Source organism: Schistocerca gregaria, chromosome 1, assembly GCF_023897955.1.
Source record: "Schistocerca gregaria isolate iqSchGreg1 chromosome 1, iqSchGreg1.2, whole genome shotgun sequence".
NCBI lineage: Eukaryota > Metazoa > Arthropoda > Insecta > Orthoptera > Acrididae > Schistocerca > Schistocerca gregaria.
This window is the reverse complement of record NC_064920.1, coordinates 162,572,824-162,597,904: the sequence shown is the minus strand read 5'-3', so window position 1 is coordinate 162,597,904 and position 25,081 is coordinate 162,572,824. Positions and strand designations below refer to the sequence as shown.

At 40.6% G+C, this 25,081-nt stretch overlaps 1 protein-coding gene across 1 annotated transcript in view; it reads right to left on the bottom strand.

Annotated features, from left to right (window-relative positions):
- Positions 1 to 25,081, bottom strand: part of LOC126335878 (glutaminase kidney isoform, mitochondrial-like) — a 306,299-nt gene that overhangs the window by 30,806 nt on the left and 250,412 nt on the right. The window contains exons 11-12 of the mRNA XM_049999352.1: positions 20,876 to 21,033; positions 14,778 to 14,918 (exon numbers count right to left, since the gene is read on the bottom strand). Coding sequence (XP_049855309.1) covers positions 14,778 to 14,918; positions 20,876 to 21,033 — 299 coding nt within the window. The remainder of the gene's footprint in view (positions 1 to 14,777; positions 14,919 to 20,875; positions 21,034 to 25,081) is intronic.

The window sequence follows — 25,081 nt, the reverse complement described above, 5'->3', positions numbered from 1 at the left end:
AGGAGCATGTGGTCAGCACACTGTTCTCCTAGCTGTATGTCAGTTTCCAAGACCAGAGCCGCTACTTCTCAATCAAGTAGCTCCTTAGTTTGCCCAACAAGGGCTGGGTGTGCCCTACTTGCCAGCAGCACACGACAGACCACATGGTCATCCATCCAAGTGCTAGCCCAGCCCAACAGTGCTTAACTTCGGTGATCTGAAGGGAACTAGTGTGACCACTGGGCAAGGCTGTTGGCAGTTATTCCTTTCACTGTAGATATATATACCTGGCTGTAGCAATTTATCACTGTTACTGAGATAAAATTAAGATGCAAAATCCAGGATTAGGGTGTTAAATTGCTTCTTTTTTAAAATTTGTATAGAGAAATACTTATTTTTTCAAAAAAGGTGTGTTATTAGGAGACAAAAATATGTAAGTTGCTACATTAGTAAGACATCAAAGTGTGATACCTTTTGAAACAAAAAACCAATCATAAAGATGCATTACTTTTGTACAAGTATATCTAGTTTCACTTCTCTGTTGTTCCTGGAATTAGCAAGATATTGTGGTGCTTGGTTAGGATAAGGGATTAGCATCATCAGCTGATCTCCTTCCACAATGGCCTTCTGTTTGTGGTCGATAGTGACTCTGTAGGATCTCCTTGATGATTTCTGCTGAAAATTAGATACTGAAATATTTCTCTCCATTTGAGTTTTATATAACACATGCACGTTCAGCAAAGACTGATCCACCAAATGAAAAAAAATACTATTTTATACCATTTTACAGTTTTTGGTACACATTGTGCTGAAATGAGCATCATGTATCTTTTGTTGATGGCCCCAATTTTGCAGTATAGTTTGTTTGTCCTGCCACTTGAGGCGGAGAAGTTTATCTGTTGACATTAAACTGAGCTCACCTGTTTTAAGTTTCTTTTAATAAAGCAGTCCTGCCTTTATTGTTTTCTGTTACAGTTCCACAAGCATTAGTCACTCTGCTACACGTATAAGAAAGTAACATTGGGCAAGTGCTCCTATTGTTGACATGCAATGTATGACTTTTACCACAGTAACATTTGAGTAAAGTAAGAAAAATACTTACAGGTATTCCAACAGTTACACCAAAATCAGTTTCATTTTTATGTTCATATGTACTCACATAAACAATAAAATCAAGACTATATCCAGTTTCTCTATCACGTAACACAAAAAACATTACTCAAATATATAGCGTTTGGGTAGAATGTACTGCTTGAAGATACAACCTTTGTAGAGAAATAAATTTTCATCACTACATACATTTTTAAAAGGAAATAAACCTTGGAAACACTTTTCATAGATGAGCTACAATTCACCAAATTTTCCAGGTTTTGTCATATCTGGGATCCTCATTGTTATTAACAAAGTGTAACATTCTTACTAACAGAAGGTACCCATTTCGTGGAATATCTGGGCAAATATTGGAGTTGACAGTAATGGATCATTGGTCCAATAACTGTTTATTTCATTTTTTCTGATGAACCAGCAGAAAATTTATGATTTATGACAAGGAAACAGTGAATTTCACCTCTGTTTACACTTTTCCAATGTCATCGTCTTTATTTTACACTGACATCAATGCAAAGATGCCCAGCTATACAGTTTTCAATTTCTTGGCCAAGAAAAACTTGGAAGCACCCATATACAATATATGACTCAGCAAAATTGATGTTTTTGAAATCGGAATCACTGTTATTGACATTGTACATTGTTGGTTCCAAATCAGGCCCTTTACATCTAAAATCATTTGTTTCATGTCTCTTACATAGAAAAGATGAACAAAGAAGTGGATGACACAAAGAAATTAGCAATAACAAAAGGAGTGAGTCTTATCCAAAGATGTTTGATGATGCTCTGAAGATGTCTAAGCCAGAAAAGGAAAGCCACAGTAATGGACTGAAATGCTTAAAAATGTAGTCAAACAAAAAGAATAATGAGGAGATATTGCACAAGAACTGGAATATGAAAACTATAGTCAGGTAACTTGCCATGAAAGTGAAATCAACCCTTTTGCTGCTACAGTTATACTCCCTGTTTTCTGTGATGTGCATGGATTTGTTATGGCTGTACTGCTTGTCAAATGCTGCTATAAATTTGGTGAATGAGGGTTAACAAAAAGATTGGGCTTTAGTTGTTGCAGTTGTGGGAGATTTCTGGGTTAATACAGAGCAGAAAACGTATTAAACTGGTAAACTAGATGCTCCACTGTTTAAAATCATTTGGGTGAACATGAGTATTAAGGTGCATTATTTACACAGACACTTGAATTGCTTTTTCTGAAAATTTAGGAGATAACATTGAGTAACAAGATGAAACATTTTGCCAAGATATTAAAACTATGGAAGACTACTATGAAAAATGGGATATGCAAATGATGGCAGATTACTGCTGATCTTTAAAAATGGACTTCCAAAATACATTCAAGTATATGACAAAAAAAGAAGCTCCTAAAGTGTTCAGTGACTAGTTGGTTTCATTGATGAGTTTTTTTTCTATATTTCTGTATGTAATACTATTTGTATAATATAATAATAAAATTCCATATCAATTTTTATTTGGTCTGTGAATTTAACTTAAAATAGTGAAACACATATTTCACTACAAGTTATATCTTAGAAACTGAAGCTAATAGGCAATAACTAACGCCATATTTGAATTCAAGACATCAAATTCATAAGGAACCAGTTCCAAATATCACAACACCAAACCATCTGCTGGCCTGTATCATGTTTGTTACGGGAATTCATATGTTGTTTATGCACGCCTTTTCATTTCTGTTTTGTCTTCCTGGCTTCAGGCTCTGTTGTGGGAAACATTTATCACTGGGACTGCAGTGTAATTCATTGTGGGAGCCACATGTTTTTTTAAGGAAGGCTTTGTTGCAGTATCTCCAAAATACCAGAGCAGCTTACAAAATACAACCTTTTCTAAGGATTTCCTATTACTCTACTTCCATCTTTGATTTGTACATTACAATACTTGTGTCTACCTTTTCAGTTTCATGTTTTGTGACATCCCATACCAAACTACTTTGCTTTTATTCTATACATTATACAGAGAGTTTGTTTTTCTTGCTTGGAAATGTGGTAGTAATGGTATTTGTTATGTTTTAAGATCACTGAAATGCTTGTGTTAGCCATTTCTGACTGGTGAGATATTTCTCAGGTACTTGCATGTTGATTATGATCCACTGCAGCTAGTACTGCAGCTGCCATTCCCCATAACAGTCGCTCTATGCATCCTTTTTTAGACATCACACTTTCTTTGGTAGTAAACAGTTTTAAAGCATGATAAATGGTTGTCTATCTTCACCACAAAGAAGTGGATTGGGACAAGATGATACGACAGAGGAGACAGAAAGTGTTAGGTGGAGGGTATGGGAACAGTAGGTGATCATAGGTTGAGGCCAGAATAATTTCAAGAATGGAGAGTGTCTTGTATGGATAATTCCCATCTGCACAGTTCAGAAAAGCTGATGGTGGAGGGCAGGATCCAGATGGCTTAGGGTTGTGAAGCAGTCACTGTAGAGAAGCTTGTTATGTTGAACTGCAGGTCATGGCATAAGGTAGTTCACTTACCTCTTAACAGTTTGGCTGTGGTCATTTATTCTGGTGAACAGCTAGTTGGTAGTCATACCAGTATAAATTTTTTTTTCAATGATTGCAGAAGTGCCTGTATATGGTATGTCTGCTTTCATAGGTAGCCCAGCCTGTGATGGGGTAGGATAAACCTGTGACAAGAATTGAATAGGAAGTGGTGGGTGGGTGTTTTGGGCAGGTCTTGCACCTGGCTATGACCCCTGTGGCAAGGGATTGGGGTTGGGATTAGCAAACGGATGGACTAGGATGTTGTGGAGGTAGGATGGGCGATGGAAAATCACTTTAGGAGGGGTGGTATGGATCTTGGGATCAATGTTCCTCATTTAAGAGTATGATGATAGATAATCAAAGCACTGACAAAGGATGTGGTTCAATTGTTCCAGTTTGCCTGGTTAATGTAATGTAAGGTAAAACAAACATGTGGTGCAACTTTCATTTCGCAACTACAGTGAATAATATGCACTTTGCAACAACTTGTAGTGTTGGGGCATTTGAGTGACTGTATTGACAATATTCAACATGTAGCTGGTCCATTGCTGCTGGTAGTGATTGCCTGTGAACTAGGGTGTCACTGGATGCATGTGAGAGACCTTCAATGCAAAAACTGTTAAATAACTAATAACAGTCAGTTTAACACAGTAATTTTGGAGGCTTTTCTTTGATTATCATTATAATCATATGAAAATAATAATGATGGAGATAGATGCTGGGAGACATAGCAGTTATGTCGTTGATAGTGATGGTTCTGGTACTAACAGTAGTAACACTAACATTTTTAACTATAGTGCCATTATTAGTCAGCTGAAAGTTGCTGTAGGATTATAATTATTGTAAATAGCGAATGAAGCTCATTATATGGTAATATATATATACAGATCAAATAAATATCTCTTGTTGAACAGTTCATAGTTAATACAATGGAAATTACATTTGCTGAAGATTGAATCAGTACTTGGAAAGTGTAAGATTGTAGTGATAATTTTAGTGAAAAAAGACCTTTGAAGCAGCACATTTAAAATTGCAAGCTAATATCAACAAGAGAGAAGCATCAATTCAAGTTGCTGTTTTTTCATACTATTTCTTTCCCAGGTCTAAGAAAAATTATACTTTTTTTTTATTTTTTATTTTATTTTTTTTTAAATGTTCTGGTTTTACACAAAAGCAGTACTGGTATTATACACACTAATCAGCCAGAATATTATGACCACCATCCTACTATTGATATAAACCTATCCAAGTGGTAGCAGCATCAATTGATGAGGAATGACTGCTAGTCAGACACAAGCAAAGTGGATGCAGTGTCAGTGAATGTATGTGTAGTATCTGCATTTGACCGAGGCAAATTGCGGTGGCCTGGAGGCTCAGTATGAGCTTTTTGGAAACTGGGACTTCAAGAAGTGCTGTGGTGAGCGTCTTGAACAAGTGGTAAAACCAAGATGAAACCATGTCCAGACATCGTGGGATTGGGCCTAGCCACCACTCATTACAGATGTCAGACATCGTAGGTTGAGCAGTGAACTGTGATGGAAATGATGTCAGACTTTAATGCTGGGCAGATACAAGTGTGTCTGAGCACACGGAGCACTGAAAACTTCTAATGATGAGTCTCCGCAGCCAACAACCCATGCATGTGCCAATGTTAACACCATGACATCGGCAACTACAATTTAAATCGGTGAGTGACCATCAACACTGGACATCAGCACAGGGTGTTGCATGGTCTGATGAATCTGGATACCATCTTCATAATGCTGATGGGAGGGCATGAATCCATCGTCTTCCAGGGGAACAGCTCATTGACACCTGTGCTGCGGGATGAAGACAAACTGGTGGCGACTCCATTATGCTCTGGAGAGCATTCACATGGGCATATATGGGTCAAGTGGAGCTTGTGCAAGACACTGTAATGACCAAGGAGTACTGCACACAGGTTACGGACCATGTACATCTCTTCATGATGATTGTGTTACCCAAAAGCAGTGGCCATTTTCAACAAGATAATGCACTTTGTGTCACAAGGCCAGGAATGTGACAGAATGGCTCAAGGAACTCAGAGGTGAGTTTCAATTGATATGCTGGCCCCCCAGCTTGCCAGATCTGAACCTGATTGAACACATCTGGGATGAGGGTGAACATGGCATCAAATCTCATCACTCCCCTCCCTGGAATTTACAAGAATTAGATGACCTGTGTGTGCAGGTGTGGTGGCAACTCCTTGCAGAGACCTACCAAGGCCACATTGCTTCCATACTATGATGCATCACTGCTGTTATCTGTGCTTAAAGTGGACATATTGGCTGTTAGGTAGGTGGTCATAATGTTCTGGCTGATCAATGTACACTCCTGGAAATTGAAATAAGAACACCGTGAATTCATTGTCCCAGGAAGGGGAAACTTTATTGACACATTCCTGGGGTCAGATACATCACATGATCACAATGACAGAACCACAGGCACATAGACACAGGCAACAGAGCATGCACAATGTCGGCACTAGTACAGTGTATATCTACCTTTCGCAGCAATGCAGGCTGCTATTCTCCCATGGAGACGATCGTAGAGATGCTGGATGTAGTCCTGTGGAATGGCTTGCCATGCCATTTCCACCTGGCGCCTCAGTTGGACCAGCGTTCGTGCTGGACGTGCAGACAGCGTGAGACGACGCTTCATCCAGTCCCAAACACGCTCAATGGGGGACAGATCCGGAGATCTTGCTGGCCAGGGTAGTTGACTTACACCTTCTAGAGCACGTTGGGTGGCACGGGATACATGCGGACGTGCATTGTCCTGTTGGAACAGCAAGTTCCCTTGCTGGTCTAGGAATGGTAGAACGATGGGTTCGATGACGGCTTGGATGTACCGTGCACTATTCAGTGTCCCCTCGACGATCACCAGAGGTGTACGGCCAGTGTAGGAGATCGCTCCCCACACCATGATGCCGGGTGCTGGCCCTGTGTGCCTCGGTCATATGCAGTCCTGATTGTGGCGCTCACCTGCACGGCGCCAAACACGCATTCGACCATCATTGGCACCAAGGCAGAAGCGACACTCATCGCTGAAGACGACACGTCTCTATTCGTCCCTCCATTCACTCCTGTCGCGACACCACTGGAGGCGGGCTGCACGATGTTGGGGCATGAGCGGAAGATGGCCTAACGGTGTGCGGGACCGTAGCCCAGCTTCATGGAAACGGTTGCGAATGGTCCTCGCCGATACCCCAGGAGCAACAGTGTCCCTAATTTGCTGGGAAGTGGCGGTGCGGTCCCCTACGGCACTGCGTAGGATCCTATGGTCTTGGCATGCATCCGTGCATCGCTGCGGTCTGGTCCCAGGTCGACAGGCACGTGCACCTTCCGTCGACCACTGGGGACAACATCGATGTACTGTGGAGACCTCACGCCCCACGTGTTGAGCAATTCGGCGGTACGTCCACCCGGCCTCCCACATGCCCACTATACGTCCTTGCTCAAAGTCCGTCAAATGCACATACGTTTCACGTCTACGCTGTCGTGGCATGCTACCAGTGTTAAAGACTGCGATGGAGCTCCGTATGCAACGGTAAAATGGCTGACACTGACGGCGGCGGTGTACAAATGCTGCGCAGCTAGCACCATTCGACGGCCAACACCGCGGTTCCTGGTGTGTCCGCTGTGCCGTGCGTGTGATCATTGCTTGTACAGCCCTCTCACAGTGTCCGGAGCAAGTATGGTGGGTCTGACACACTGGTGTCAATGTGTTCTTTTTTCCATTTCCAGGAGTGTATTTTCATCAACATTTTTCACTCACTTATTCCTTTATATTTTGCTAAGTTCTCTCTGCCCTTATAGTGGGTGTCCATAATTAAATTTCCAGTTTCAAAGAGCTGTTGAAAGAGAACCACTGCTCAAAATAACATCAAATTTGAACAGCATATTTTTGATGTAACATCATGGGGAAAATAAAGAAAAGAAGAAAGGAAAATTTGGCCACTAAATGGTGCTGTAAGTGTTATATATGCACACCAACAGACATGCAGCACACAGCTGTTTCACAGTGTGTTCGAGATGACCAATATGAGTGTCTCTGTGAAGGATCGCATTGTACTGGTACAGCTCATTTATAAGAATGATCATTGTGCAACAGTACCTCTGCAGAAGTCTGTGACATTCAAGGGTATGAAAAAAGACATTGATCCAATGTCTGCTAAGGGTCTTGAGAAAATGATTACAAAATTCAAAAAGACAGGTTCTTTTGACGTGCAGTGTTGCAGAGGGAGAAAAGCAGTTGATCTATAGTCTGTCAAAGATGTGGCCACAGCGTTTCAGGAGGTGTTGAGTAGTAGTGTGAAACATGCAGTGCATCGGATATTGAACATTGGACATGTCTGCAGCCAAAGTGCATAAAATCCTATGAAACATCCTACACCACTGACCACAAATAATCATCCATGTTTAGGAAGGAGTTGCTTGCTGCTGACTTGCCAGCAGTACAAACATTTGCTCAGGAATATATTGCTCACATGGTAGTCGACAGTGAATGGCCATGGAATGCTGAGTGCTCATATGAAGGTCATTTTAATCTCCAAGGACAAACCAACATGCAGAACTGCAGAATACAGGCAACTGAAAATCCTCATGTACATTGATCAGTACCACTTCATTCTGCAAAGGTGACTGCGTGGTGTGGGTTGATGGTATCATTTACCGTACGGGTGTATTTTTTTAAGGGGATGAGTCCTGCAGGTTCTGTTAACTGAACTGTCACTGGTAAGCAATGTGCAAGTTTTTAGCACACCAATGTGATTTCAACCCTTCAGCAGTTTAGATCTGTGGGTGAGATCATTTTTATGGGAGATGGCACTCCTCCACGCATTGCACAGCCAGTCAAGCAGCAGCTGCAGAGGGATTTTGGAAATGCTAGAATTATCAGTCATCACTTTGCTACAGCCTGGCCATCCTGATCACCTGCTCTTAATCCGTGTGACTTCTGGCCTAGTGTTATATGAAAGATGTTATGTTCAGTGCCCTAATTATGACTGTAGCTGAACTGAAAGCACGCACTGCACAACATATTCTGAACATGATCCCTGAGACACTCTGATCTGTTGTGGAACATGCTGTTTCTTAATTTCAGCTTACTTTGGAAGCTGGACAACATATTGAACATGTCTTGTGCCAGCCTCATGACAATTAGAGCCCCAATGTCATTTTGCTTTTTCTTCAGTATTTGGCCCCAGGGCATTTAGAAACTGGTGTCATTTTGATTTTTATGTGGTTTGCAGCTTCAGGACAATTAAAAGCTATTTTTTCCCATCCAATGTGGTACAATATTGCCACAGTGGATGGGCTTAACTAACAGTGGCACAACTGTTGCCTGCTGAACTTGTGCAGTCATGTGCACTGAAGAGTACAAATGATGTAATGTGCAACTCAAACCACAGCTGTTGTATTGCAATTCTGTGGCATCTGTGGCTGACCCCATTTACATTAAGATGCTTGCAACACTGTCTATTGGTAAAAATTTTGTTATGTTCTTATTTGTCTTATGATGTTTCCCCCTACACTACTAATATGCTGCTAAAATTTGATGACGTTTTGAGCAGTGGTTCTCTTTCTACAGAATTTTGAAATTGGAATTTTAATCATGAGCATAAAGTACTTTAATTGTATTACATTTGTTTCACACTGAAGAAATTTGTCCTGTTTTGTACAGCTGGTAATCAATATAAAGGCTCTCAGAAACTTTTACATCCACATTGACATTACATATATTACCCATAGTCTGTTACATTCATATACCAGGACAGAATATTTCTCATAAGAAACTTTTTAAAAGTATCCCATAACAGAACATAATGTCTTTCTATGAATGCTTAGTTGACTGTAGTATATTTGTTACATTTTTATCCTGCCAGTCTCAAAATTTTCAAGACTAGATTTATAAAACATAGAAAAAAGTTAATATGATGATTTGTTTATGCTGCAGGTGTTCTACATAGTCTCCACTTCAATAAAATGGATATAATGTTCACACAACCACGTGAAATTGTCAGAAAAGTCCTCCTTTGGAATTTTATTCAACTCACATATGACATTCAAGTACCTTCTTAGGTCTTAGTGAATCCTCATGGACCCATTCTGCACATCATCATTTTGTGGCAGGTTTATATTAACAATACCATGTTTCATCACCTGTGATGATTTTTTTCCAGAAAAGAACTTTCCATATCTTTCATTTCAATCAAGTTCTTGGCAGGCATTTAGGCATTGTTGTTTTTGTCCAGAAGTCAAAGGTGCATAGGACAAACTTTGCACATTTTTTTTCTTTTCTTCAAAACACTGTGGAGAATATCTTTTACACTTGATTTAGACATTTTCAGTTCAGCACTCAATTGTGATATGTGGCAACAATGTTAACACACTCTGGCTGGACAGCCACTACTTAAAGCTGTCTGCTCACAACTGACTGATCAAATGGCCATATGTTGTTTACAGTTGTTAGTCCAAGCTGCTATCACAGTTGCTGCACTGGTGTCACTTAGACACCAGGAATAAAATCAATCTTGGAAGTTATTTGACAGATGGTGAATGATGGTACCCATTAGGGAAATGTCAAGAAGGGATGCAACGTATCACTTTGTGTATGTCTGGAGGATTCATTCGTATACTGAAGAGGGAATTCTTGCAGCACTGAGAAAACAAAGTGCAATCACCTGCAGATTGTTGCAAAAGTTGAAATGGACAATGCCTGTTGTCTTAGGTCTCAGATCATACTTGGATCATTCCAGCAACCTGCAGAAAGGGTTGAGAAGAGCAACCTTGCTCATGGAGTTTCAACAAAACTCACACTCTACAGCATTGGCTCCCACAACTGATCAGGGAACTCTGGTTCTGATCTGAGTAGAAAACTTCATCCAGAGACTTCAAGGACTGTGCAAAAAGCTAGGCTGTGATTTGATTCCTTTGGATGAAATGACTAAGCTTCTAGTGATCAACTGGCAAATCATTTGCAGCATAGTCCCAGAGTTTGAAGCAGTCCTAAAAAGGAGTGGAGGTCATACAATAAGGTACAAAAAACCACCTAAAAACTGAAGTTGATAACAGCAAGATTAATCCAACAGTATTTGTATAGGATAAGCTCATGGTATATGGGGATGGTGTTTTAGTCAGAGTAGACAGGAAACTCAACTACACTTGGATAATAATTGAAGCTGTGGGTGAGATTGTTTGAGCAATACTCAGTATCATGGGTGACCATAAACATACAATTACATCCTTATAGCTACCAAGAGGCAGGTCCCCAGACACAACTGAAAAATTGGAAGAAAATGTCAACTCACTAATACACGTGTTCCCAATACCATTGTTGGATGATACTTAAATTGTGCAAAAGTGTTAGACATGATAAGACATCCTGCAAAATAATACTAAATGGTTTCTCTGAATCCTACTTAGCACAAACAGTTTACAAACCCACTCATTATTGAAACATGTTTGATGTAATGGCAACAAATAGGCCAGACCTCTTTCAGAATGTTAAAATTGAAACCAGTATCAGTGATGATGAGTAGTTGTAGCAACAATGGTTACTAAAGTACAAATGGTATCTAAAATCAGTAGAAATATTTAAAAGTTCAGTAAGGTACATAAAGAGCAAACAAGTCATACCTAAAAAGAAATCATTTACATCTGGGCCAAAGCAGGTACAGAAACAGTGGCTGAAGTCTAAAAGAATAGTTGACCATGCATCAATGTAGCATAACAGTTCATGATGACAGGGACCCTGAATGGTATACAGTCACTGTAAAAAAACTTCTAAAGATACAGTGACTACTGCGTAATCAGTATAAAACAAATCATAGGGCTAAAGATAGAGGGGTTCTGAGTGAAACCTGTTTGGCTGTCAATAGAGCAATGTGTGAAGCCTCCAATATCTCCATGCCAAAATTCTGCTGAAACATCTATCACAAAACCCAGATGACATAAGAACAGAAATTGAGGATAGCAAACTGAAAACAGAAATTCCAAACTCCATTCTCAAATGTGCCTTTACTAAAAAAAGGTACAGAATACTGGCCCATTTTATTTCTAGCTGCTCTACAAAAATGGATGACATAAACTGATAGTCATGAAAGAGTAGCACTCAGAGGGACAAAGTGGATTGTGATCAATGTTAGCGGGCACTTTCAACTTTGAAGGACCAACATTTACTGTGCTACACAGACACAAATTGTACTTATTAGTATGGTGTCAGGTCCCTGTGGTTGTGAATACAAGCATCCAGACATGGTGGCATAGAAATGTAAAGGTCTCAGATGTAGTCCTGTGATTGTCTATCCCATACTGCTTGCACTTCAGCATGCAGCTCCTGCAGACTGGTGGTTGGAGCCAGAGTCCTGGTGGCACACTCCATGACATCCCACACATCCTTGATCAGAGGGATATCAGAGCATGTATCTGGCAATGGCAGCTGCTAGGCACATTCTGAAGTTGACACCGGTATGTGGATGAGTGTTGTCCTGTTCATATAGGGCATGGGTGTGGGTGTTCATGAATGACAAAGGCATTGTTTGCAGGACCTCTTCCATGTACATTCCTGCTGCCATGCAACCTGCTAGGAATGCTAACGGTGAACAGGCACCATAGGTTATCACTTCCCACACCATCACACCAGGGTGACAGGACATGTGATGTGAGACCACAAACCGCTCTTTGTGACACTCTCCACTGTACCTCCAGATACAAACCCAGTGGTCATCAACTCTAAGGCAGAAGCAGGACTCTTCACAAAAGATGACAGGCTGCCAGTCTGCAGGGTCTTGTGCATGCCATTGCCAACATTAGGGGAGTCAGACATGATGTGTCATAGTGGTCAGCATACAGTGAGATCTGTGACATGCAGCTACCTGCTAATGGTATTAGCAAATACAGGATGTTGCATAGTAGGCAGGACACCCCACTGAATGGTCCCTATCATTGCCACTGGATCTTTTCATCTATGGCAGATAATCTGTCAGTCCTCCTTCCTTGTGGTGTATATCAGACATTCAGAAACTACAAGTCAGACATGCATGCCTTCCTGTATCCATTTCTGCCAACAACAGGGAGTGTTGGTGTCCTTACAATCAGTATGGTGTACAATATGAAGATAGGACCACCAGCCTCCTGCAGACCCACAATGTGGCCCCTCTCGAACTTGGCTCATTGGGCAACCTACTATCAAACATTTTGCCTGGGCATAGTGCACATCCAGGTGATGCTCGAGTGATTCTACCCACTGTCATACTGGGTGACATAGCCAAGTGTAACCCTCTTATGTCAACTGACGGGCATAGCATAATGGTCCCAATCACACTCCCTGGGTGTGTGACCAACCACGCAAAGGTAATCATTGGCATAGATAATGGCATGCAACATTCTCACTATGGTGTCACCGCCAGACACCTCACTTGCTAGGTGGTAGCCTTTAAATTGGCCATGGTCCGTTAGTATACATCGGACCCGCATGTCGCCACTATCAGTGATTGCAGACTCAGCGCCACCACACAGCAGGTCTAGAGAGACTCCCTAGCACTCACCCCAGTTGGATAGCCAACTTTGCTAGCGATGGTTCACTGTCTACATATGCTCTCATTTGTAGAGACGACAGTTTAACATAGCCTTCAGCTATGTCATTTGCTACAACCTAGCAAGGCGCCATATTCTTCAAGAATGTATTCTGAACTGATAATATTGTGAATCATGTACTGTCAAGAGTGACGTTCATCATTAATGGATTAAGGTTAAGTATCAAACTAATTACGTCTGCTTTCTGAATTCTAATTCCTTGTCATGTTCCAGACCTCATGTCAGTATAGTTCTTCTTTCCTCACGCCAGCCTTCGTGAGCAACAATGCGTGCATGTCGGCCTCCTCTAGTAACATGGTGTTGGCTCTTCTGCCAACACAACACTCACTCTACTTTAGAATCCTAGGAACATGTACTCAGCTCATACATAATTAGTTATTTTGAACAGAATGACCTCCTTCATGCCAAACAGCAAAAATAATTCTGAAAACATTAGTGATGCAAAACCCAACTTATGCTTTTTTGTATTACATACTGAAATCCATGCATCATGGTTAAAGTGAATACAGTACAAGTCAGTACCACACAAAAATGTTATTAACATATGTATGAGCATCTGTGGATCAAAAGAATTTTTGATTAGATTGGGAATCATTGACAGAAGTACAAGTAACATTAGGCATGCCTCAGGGAATTTTGCTATGACTCTTGCTGTCCATGTCATATACTAATGACTTGGCTGACTATTGTAAATAATGCAGTTATGTGCAATGAAGTACGGTATGAAAAAACATGAACAAATATCGAGTCAGATCTTGATATAATTTCAATGTTTTGCAAATATTGACACTTGCTGTAAATGAACAGAAATGTAAAATTGTGTGTTTCACAAAATGAAGAAAAGTAGTATCCTATGACCACAATATCAATGAGTCACTGTTTGAACCAGTCAACTCAACGTTTTGTAACAGTTTGTAGGGGTATGAAGTGGGAAGATCATATACACTTTGACAAAGGCAAGGCATGAGGAAGACTTTGGATCATTGATAGAATACCGTAAATATAGCCAATCTACAGCAGAGATCACTTACAGATAGTTTGCACATCTAGTCTTAGAATACTGCTCAAGTGTGTGGGACCCACATCAACTAGGACTAACAAGAATATGGACAACATGCAGAAAGAAGGGCAGCCCATTGGTCTAAGAAGGGCAACATGGGAAAGCTGAAAAACGATAAGTGACTGACACTTGAGTAATGATACCAATTATTCCTCGAAAGTCTATTTACAAAGTTTCAAGAACCACTATTAACTGAAGAATTCAGATATGTTCTTCAGCCCCTACTTTCCACTCCTGTTGTCACATGGAAAACAAGATTAAACTAATTGCAGCATGCACAGAGGCATTTAAGTTGTCATTCTTCTATACACAATTAGAACAGGAAGATTCCAAAGTGTGTGTGCAGATGTAGATGTGGAATTAAGCTATCTTTAGAACAAATATGTCAATAAATATACACATTACAATGAAGGAGAAGTATCTAAGAAAAATATTTCAAGCATATCTTCACATAAAAGTAAAATACATGATTAAACAAACCAGAAATAGTTGTACCTGTCACTTGGATTATGAGGCACTTTACATACTTCCAAAAGAAACTTAACACATTCCAGGTGGCCCTCAGCTGCAGCTAGGTGTAAAGGTGTTCGTCCATCATAATCTGTCTTTGTCATATCAAACCCCATCAAATAAAACCTGTAACAAAGAGGTGCTGACACTAGGAATTTATTCATGAATATTAATTTGAAATTTATATATGTGACATTAGTTTACCTTCACTTTATCATTACCAAGAGCAGAATAATAAATATGAGAATTCAGTCACGATCATTTAAACCGTAGATAATTGTTGTACAGGAGGTAAGGGACCTAATACACTCCTGGAAATTGAAATAAGAACACCGTGAATTCATTGTCCCAGGTAGGGGAAACTTTATTGACACATTCCTGGGGTCAGATACATCACATGATCACACTGACAGAACCACAGGCACATAGACACAGGCAACAGAGCATGCACAATGTCGGCACTAGTACAGTGTATATCCAACTTTCGCAGCAATGCACGCTGCTATTCTCCCATGGAGACCATCGTAGAGATGCTGGATGTAGTCCTGTGGAACAGCTTGCCATGCCATTTCCACCTGGCGCCTAAGTTGGACCAGCGTTCGTGCTGGACGTGCAGACCGCGTGAGACGACGCTTCATCCAGTCCCAAACATGCTCAATGGGGGACAGATCCGGAGATCTTGCTGGCCAGGGTAGTTGACTTACACCTTCTAGAGCACGTTGGGTGGCACGGGATACATGCGGACGTGCATTGTCCTGTTGGAACAGCAAGTTCCCTTGCCGGTCTAGGAATGGTAGAACGATGGGTTCGATGACGGTTTGGATGTACCGTGCAATATTCAGTGTCCCCTCGGCGATCACCAGAGGTGTACGGCCAGTGTAGGAGATCGCTCCCCACACCATGATGCCGGGTGTTGGCCCTGTGTGCCTCGGCGCCAAACATGCATACGACCATCATTGGCACCAAGGCAGAAGCGACTCTCATCGCTGAAGATGACACGTCTCCATTCGTCCCTCCATTCACGCCTGTCGCGACACCACTGGAGGCGGGCTGCACGATGTTGGGGCGTGAGCGGAAGACGGCCTAACGGTGTGCGGGACCGTAGCCCAGCTTCATGGAAACGGTTGCGAATGGTCCTCGCCGATACCCCAGGAGCAACAGTGTCCCTAATTTGCTGGGAAGTGGCGGTGCGGTCCCCTACGGCACTGCGTAGGATCCTACGGTCTTGGCGTGCATAGCTGCGGTCCGGTCCCAGGTTGACGGGCACATGTACCTTCCGCCGACCACTGGCGACAACATCGATGTACTGTGGAGACCTCACACCCCACGTGTTGAGCAATTCGGCGGTACGTCCACCCGGCCTCCCGCATGCCCACTATATGCCCACGCGCAAAGTCCGTCAACTGCACATACGGTTCACGTCCACGCTGTCGCGGCATGCTACCAGTGTTAAAGACTGTGATGGAGCTCCGTATGCCACGGCAAACTGGCTGACACTGACGGCGGCGGTGCACAAATGCTGCGCAGCTAGCGCCATTTGATGGCCAACACCGCGGTTCCTGGTGTGTCCGCTGTGCCGTGGGTGTGATCATTGCTTGTACAGCCCTCTCGCAGTGTCCGGAGCAAGTATGGTGGGTCTGACACACCGGTGTCAATGTGTTCTTTTTTCCATTTCCAGGAGTGTATTACCAAGGTGAACAGAAAAGTTTGTAGCAACATGTGAGGGGATGTCTTCTTATCTTGAACTGGCTGTGAGCAAGACAGTAAGGTGCAAGGCAGAAAAGAAGCACAATATCAATACATTTGGCTGAAGGCAGCTGAAAGGTGCCTGGTCCATGGGTCACATGCAGGCAATGTGTTTTTCATGCACCACTATCAAAGGTGCAATACAGGGACCCTTCTTTCATTAAAGCTGTTGCGACATTAGTTAACTACTGTGATCAAAGACCCCACAGTGACTCAAGTCACTGCCAACCATCGTGAATTTTAATATAATACACATAGGCTACAGTGCTGGAGAATAATAACCAGTGATCAGCAATGCCAACAAGAACCACATGCTTTCTGTGGGGTACAAAAATAAGTTTCTTTGCCATCAAATCTCAAAGACCACAGAAATTAACCTGGTTATAGGAATACTACCAGTACATTCCTGAAAGGTAGAAAGTGGTTACATGGGTTACTGAGTCATGGTATGTGTTCATGACAAGACATGAGTATATCAAAAACAAAAAGGTGATGTTTCATGCTTGGCACCAGAACACCATTAAAGCAAGTTATTGAGATTATGTTCCATGGAGATGATCATATAGGATAAATAGAGCCTTAATATGTCCGTCATCATTTTTCAATGGTGACCAATACGGGAATGTACTATCCAATCACTTGCATCTATTTGTTCACCTACACCTTCTTGTTGGCAACATACCCCTTTTACAAAGAAATGCTCAATCCTATTACTCTCAGATCATATGAGACTGATGGTTTGAGGATCACCCAACAAACATGAGAATTTTGATGTCTCGTGGATACCATGGAGAGCATACCATGGCATGTCTGTTCTGTCAGTCTGAAACAATATGTTGCACCCTTCTAGGTACCTGTCTTCTAGTTCAAGTGCTGATGAGTGTATTGCACAGAACAAATCAATGCTTATGAAAGGGAAGCTGATGCATAAACTCTCAGTAAAGAAAAATGAAGTGACTGGACAAAGAAAAATCATCATAAATATCTAAGACAAAACATGCCTGAATAAAATTTCTGGCCAAAACTCTCCCAAATGCAACATGTGTCAGGCACAGAAATGCAAAGAATAAAATAATTTGTTTGGCTCATAACTATTTTATGTTACTCAAAGATATAAATAAAATTTCACCATGAGGTGTAACTTGTATTATTAATGGTTACCCATATGCATACATACAACTTTGCTAAGAGGTGTTACTTGCGCTATTAGTAGCATGCGGTGCCCGAGTGTGTGTATACTGACTGAAGTTAGCCATTCCAGCTAAACATGTTATTCCACATTGTTCACGAGCCTTTTGCACCACTTATGGGTTCTGATGGAATGCCCCTTCCCTTCCATATGAGAAGTGAATGAGCAATGTGCTGCTTAAGAGAAATAAATATGTTATGAAATTTTGTTGCTTTAAAACTTGTATGAAAGACGTCCTAAATGTCACTTTTGTAAGACAGAGGTCATGTGTGTGTGTGTGTGTGTGTGTGTGTGTGTGTGTGTGTGTGTGTGTGTGTGTGTGTGTGTGTGTGTGCCATCCCCATGACATTACTGTGAAAATTTGCAAAACTAGTGTGACAATGTAATAAACAATTTTAAGAACGAAAATATTGATAAAAGCCATAAAGACAATGTGTTTTGATTATTGTAGTGAAATATTGTAAAATAATATAGAAAAGAACAATGAAAATTACAATTAATATGAAAACTATGTATTTCAAGGATAATCTGTGAACAAAGATAAAAATGAATAAACAGTCTTATAATGAGGAAGAAAGAGAGAAAAAAAAAGCTAGCTTCGTGTTGCAGAGCGGCACTGCGCATCTGCAAACGACAGAAGGTACATGAAACATAATATTCTAATACTGATAGTTCCTCAGGAAACCAAAGGGTCTGGGGCCAAAGCGCCCAAGAAAAGTACATTTCTTTTTATTGAAAATAGCAAAGCTCAATTAAGGTGGCTTTAATAGTGTTGCACTTTCTAATTTGCAACATTTCATATCAGAGAACATCATTACATGTTAGTAGAATTGAGTATTCTGTGTTTAAAGCTACATTTACCATTGATACTGAGAATAAGTCATCTTAATTATTTCTGGTGCTACACAAACATTGACAGTAACCATATGTTAATGATCTTAAAGGGTTGGGTAATGTTTTTTACGTTAATATCCTATTTCTGACAAAATGAGAAAAACTGCCAAAAATATTAATAATACTTTTGAAAGCAGTATTGGTATGCTGCCTGAATTTGTCAGTATATTTAGTTACATCTACAATGCACAACTAAACTGCCTGTTTTCTTTAATTGTCAGTAAACATATAAAACAAATATATCAACAAGAACATTTTTATTGAAATGTGGTGTTGGGGAAATGAATTTTCCTAAAATAATAAAAATTCTTAAACCTTCCAAATAATGTTACATTAATTCATGATATTCATCTATTTGTGCAGTATCTAATGAGATACCCTATGCAGATGGTAACAAAATTACAACAGCAATTGCATCATTGAGAGAGCAAACCACTTTTCTTTGATTGTTATGCACTATCACAATGCAAAAGGCCTGAGCCAGTCTCCTTGGCACATACCTATGATATGTCCAAGTGTACTAGCTTCAGATTTTATACTACATTTTTTCATGTATATTATGGTGGGCCTTCCATGTTTAAGAAATTTTCTCTATTTATCTTGCCATAATAGAAGTACAAAATGATAAACCCTGCCTGACAAAAAAAGTGAAGTACCCAGAAGACATGATTTGGTGTCAATGTAGCTTTGTTGACATTCATAGCACTACTGGATACGTAAATGATTAGAACAGCAATTCTATGTGACAGCTAGACTAGTCATCAGATTGCATTAGAGTTGTTCATGTCTAGTGTTGTTACCACACCTAGTTAGGGTAGAGAAAGGCTGTATCACTTGTTGAATGACCACTGCAAAGGACATACAGATGCCATATACTTATGTGAGACACCATTAGCAGCACCAGACAGAGTTTCATGGGGTCTACATTTGACCAGCTGGTCAAATCGTGCAATATCCAGATTTGTGGGGCATTTGGAGATGACAGAGGCCTGATGTTGGACAGCACGGGAACACGACACGCGGCTAAAGGCACCATGTCATGGACTGCGCAGCCCCTCCCACTGGAGGTTCAAATTCTCCCTCGGGTGTGGGTGTGTTAGTGTAAGTTAGTTTAAGTAGATTCGTAAGTCTAGGGACTGATGATTTCAGCAGTTTGGTCTCTTATAAATTCACACACACACAAAATTGGCAATGTTTTGAGAGGTGCTATGACCAGGAAGCATGGATGACATCACATCACATTAAGTGAAGAATCAAGGTTCTGCTCTACCTCAGATGACCATCATCAATGACATAGAGCAAGGTCCCATTATTCCAATGTTTTGGAGAGGCACAGTGATGGTACTCCTGGTGTCATGGCATCAGAAGCCATTGGGCATGACTTCAGTTCAAGACTGGTAGTGATTGAGGGAACTCTGATATCACAACGGTACATTGTGGCCAACCAGGGCCCTCATGTGTTCCCTCTCATGCTGTCGTTTTTCAACAGGACAATATTCATCCACTCATGGCACATGTCTCTATGAACTTCCTGCATGATGTTGAAGTACTCCTGTGGCCAACAAGATCTCCAGATCTGTCCCCAATAGAACGTTTGTGCAGCTAGCTGTAATGCATTTTAACCTCTTCCCTCCCTCTGGAAGAAACTAATAATTCCAAAAGCAAGCACTGTGTCATCACTTTTACTTTTTCATGTGTCTAACAACAATCTGAATATTTTGCCTTCTGAATTTCCATCATCAAATAATAACATTATGGTACACCAAAATGAAACCCAGTCATATTGCCATGAATGTTGACATGCCACTTCTGGGATTCAGGAAGATGCACCATGCCCGGTTCAGATCCACTCATTGGATTAATAACAGGGGCCCAGGACTACTGTGCCAGTCAGCCTGGATATGGTTTTTACATGGTTTCCCAGATAAAACTAGCTGAATACCATGGAGGGGAAGAGGAGGGGGGCAGGGCAGGGGAAGGAGGGAAAGCAACAGAAAGAACATCTGGCAACCCTCTACCACTAACATTGCCAAATCCATATAACAAGCCTACACCATGAAGACACAGGACAAGGGCAGGAAAAAGACGAAAGCAAAGTACATAGAAATGAAATACAGAAAGTAGAAGTGACATTTCGTTAATAAACTGTCTAATAAAAAAACATCTGGTGTGTTACAGCTGAAACTGATTATTAATAATATATTATCATATCTTGAAACAAAGACTTGTTAATAATTTTAGTTTATTACTATACCTTTTTAGTGCTAGCAAATCTCCCATTGCAGCATAAAAGAGTAATTTTATTATACTCATTTCATCTAATCCTGCATGCGATTTTAGAGGGTGTTTTTTATTGACTATCGCATGTCCAAGTTGCTCATATGGATGAAAAGTGTATTCTCTTAAAAGTTCCTGCAAAATGTCACAATAATAAGTCGTTTGGGACTATTAATGCAAGATATTAACAATCTAGTATTTAACATAGCCAAGCAAAATTTCATGACTTGGAATCAGAAGGTAGTGTGTATAACTTATGAAATCTGTTCTATTACTGTTAGATGTGGCTGCACTCACGTATCAGTAGTTTCATTATAATGAGTGATTGTGTGTAAGTAAACTATTGTACGTGCAACATCAACTGCCCTTATGGGTCTGCCTGTTCAGGTAAGCATAGCTGCATAGCTAACCATTTACCCCCTCCCCCTGTTCAACTGCCTCAAAGCATGATGTAGCAGAACACACTGCATTGCTCCCAAGTGGTGCATATGGATATGTGGGCAGGAATGTGCATCTATGCATTATGTTATTGAAGTAGCTACACAAAATGCAATGTGTAAATTATGCATATGTCTACATCTACATCTACATGACTACTCTGCAATTCACATTTAAGTGCTTGGCAGAGGGTTCATCGAACCACAATCATACTATCTCTCTACTATTCCACTCCCGAACAGCGAGCGGGAAAAACGAATACCTAAACCTTTCTGTTCGAGCTCTGATTTCTCTTATTTTATTTTGATTATCATTCCTACCTCTGTAGGTTGGGCTCAACAAAATATTTTCGCATTCGGAAGAGAAAGTTGGTGACTGAAATTTCATAAAAAGGTCTCGCCGCGGCGAAAAACGTCTATGCTTTAATGACTTCCATCCCAACTCGTGTATCATATCTGCCACACTCTCTCCCCTATAACGTGATAATACAAACGTGATATGTACAACATATCAGCCAGTAAAAGCATTTCCACAAATATGATCCAGATCCAAAGTCAAAGAGTACATAGTTTTATCAAAGAGTAACTATGTTTCCCTAATTCGTGTTATATTCTTCAAATCAATAAATATCTTGTACTACACACTTTCTAAGTGGCCAATGATTTTCCTCCAGGCTCAGGCTACAGGCCATCTCCATACCAAATTTCATTGAAATGGTTTCAGGAGTTTAGCCACAGAAACATAAGAGCCACAGTTATTTTGTGTTTATAATTTTAGTATGGATGCTTTTTATGGGCATTAACATTTCTTTCTAAATATTCTTGAAGTTTCTGTCATAAATGTAATCAAAAGAAACCTCTGTCACAGCATTCCACATTTTATCTGCTGAAAAACATTGTAACATTCAGAACTACTTTTATTTATAAACGGCAGAAACTGCACATACTGAGTATCACATGACACATGTGTGCATTGTAAGACAAGTTTTGCTATTTTTATAAAACTATTAAGTTGTTATGTCCCCCTCATGAACCATGGACCTTGCTGTTGGTGGGGAGGCTTGCGTGCCTCAGCGATACAGTTAGCAGTACCGTAAGTGCAACAACAACGGAGGAGTATCTGTTGAGAGTCCAGACAAATGTGTGGTTCCTGAAGAGGGACAGGAGTCTTTTCAATAGCTGCAGGGGCAACAGTCTGGATGATTGACTGATCTGGCCTTGTAACACTAACCAAAACAGCCTTGCTGTGCTGGTACTGCGAACGGTTGAAAGCAAGGGGAAACTACAGCCATAATTTTTCCTGAGGGCATGCAGCTTTACTGTATGGTTAACGATGATGGTGTCCTCTTGGGTAAAATATTCCGGAGGTAAAATAGTCCCCCATTCAAATCTCCGGGCAGGGACTACTCAAGAGGACGTCGTTATCAGGAGAAAGAAAACTGGTGTTCTACGGATCGGAGCGTGGAATGTCAGATCCCTTAACCGGGCAGGTAGGTTAGAAATTTAAAAAGGGAAATGGATAGGTTAATGTTAGATGTAGTGGGAATTAGTGAAGTTCGGTGGCAGGAGGAACAAGACTTTTGGTCAGGAGACTACAGGGTTATAAATACAAAGTCAAATAGGGTTAATGCAGGAATAGGTTCAATAATGAATAAAAAAATTGGAATGCGGGTAAGCTACTACAAACAGCATAGTGAACACATTATTGTGGCCAAGATAGACACAAAGCCCATGCCTACTACAGTAGTACAAGTTTATATACCAACTAGCTATGCAGATGACGAAGAAATTGAAGAAATGTATGACGAAATAAAAGAAATTATTCAGATAGTGAAAGGAGATGAAAATTTAATAGTCATGGGAGACTGGAATTCAGTAGTAGGAAAAGGGAGAGAAGGAAACATAGTAGGTGAATATGGATTGGGGCTAAGAAATGAAAGAGGAAACCACCTGGTAGAATTTTGCACAGAGCACAACTTAATCATGGCTAACACTTGGTTCAAGAATCATAAAAGAAGGCTGTATACATGGAAGAAGCCTGGAGATACTGACAGGTTTCAGATAGATTATATAATGGTAAGACAGAGATTTAGGAACCAGGTTCTAAATTGTAAGACATTTCCAGGGGCAGATGTGGACTCTGACCACAATCTATTGGTTGTGAACTGTAGATTAAAACTGAAGAAACTGCAAATACATGGGAATTTAAGGAGATGGGACCTGGATAAACTGAAAGAACCAGAGGTTGTACAGACTTTCAGGGAGAGCATAAGGGAACACTTGACAAGAATGGGGGAAATAAATACAGTAGAAGAAGAATGGGTAGCTCTGAGGGATGAAGTAGTGAAGGCAGGAGAGGATCAAGTAGGTAAAAAGACAAGGGCTAGTAGAAATCCTGGGATTACAGAAGAAATGTTGAATTTAATTGATGAAAGGAGAAAATATAAAAATGCAGTAAATGAAGCAGGCAAAAAGGAATACAAACGTCTCAAAAATGAGATCGACAGGAAGTGCAAAATGGCTAAACAGGGATGGCTAGAGGATAAATGTAAGGATGTAGAGGCTTATCTCACTAGGGGTAAGATAGATACTGCCTACAGGAAAATTAAAGAGACCTTTGGAGAAAAGAGAACCACTTGTATGAATATTAAGAGCTTATATGGAAACCAAGTTCTAAGCAAAGAAGGAAAAGCAGAAAGGTGGGAGGAGTATATAGAGGGTCTATACAAGGGCGATGTACTTGAGGACAATATTATGGAAATGGATGAGGATGTAGATGAAGATGACATGGGAGATATGATACTTTGTGAAGAGTTTGACAGAGCACTGAAAGACCTGAGTCAAAACAAGGCCCCCGGAGTAGACAACATTCAATTAGAACTACTGACGGCCTTGGGAGAGCCAGTCCTGACAAAACTCTACCATCTGGTGAGCAAGATGTATGAGACAGGCGAAATTCCCTCAGACTTCAAGAAGAATATAATAATTCCAATCCCAAAGAAAGCAGGTGTTGACAGACGTGAAAATTACCAAACTATCAGTTTAATAAGTCACGGCTGCAAAATACTAGCGCAAATTCTTTACAGACGAATGGAAAAACTAGTAGAAGCTCAGCTAGGGGAAGATCAGTTTGGACTCCATAGAAATATTGGGACACGTGAGGCAATACTGACCCTACGACTTATCTTAGAAGCTAGATTAAGGTAAGGCAAACCTATGTTTCTAGCATTTTTAGACTTAGAGAAAGCTTTTGACAATGTTAACTGGAATATTCTCTTTCAAATTCTTAAGGTGGCAGTGGTAAAATATAGGGAGCAAAAGGCTATTTACAATTTGTATAGAAACCAAATGACTGTTGTAAAAGTTAAGGGGCATGAAAGGGAAGCAGTGGTTGGGAAGGGAGTGACACAGGGTTGTAGCCTCTCCCCGATGTTATTCAATTTGTATATTGAGCAAGCAGTAAGGAAACAAAAGAAAAATTCAGAGTAGGTATTAAAAATCCATGGAGAAGAAATAAAAACTTTGAGATTCGCCAATGACATTGTAATTCTGTCAGAGACAGAAAAGGACTAGGAAGAGCAGTTGAACAGAATGGACAGTGTTTTGAAAGGGGGGTGTAAGATGAACATCAACAAAAGAAAAACAAGGATAATAGAATGTAGTCGAATTAAGTCGGGTGATGCTGAGGGAATTAGATTAGGAAATGAGATACTTAAAGTAGTAAAGGAGTCCTGCTATTTGGGGAG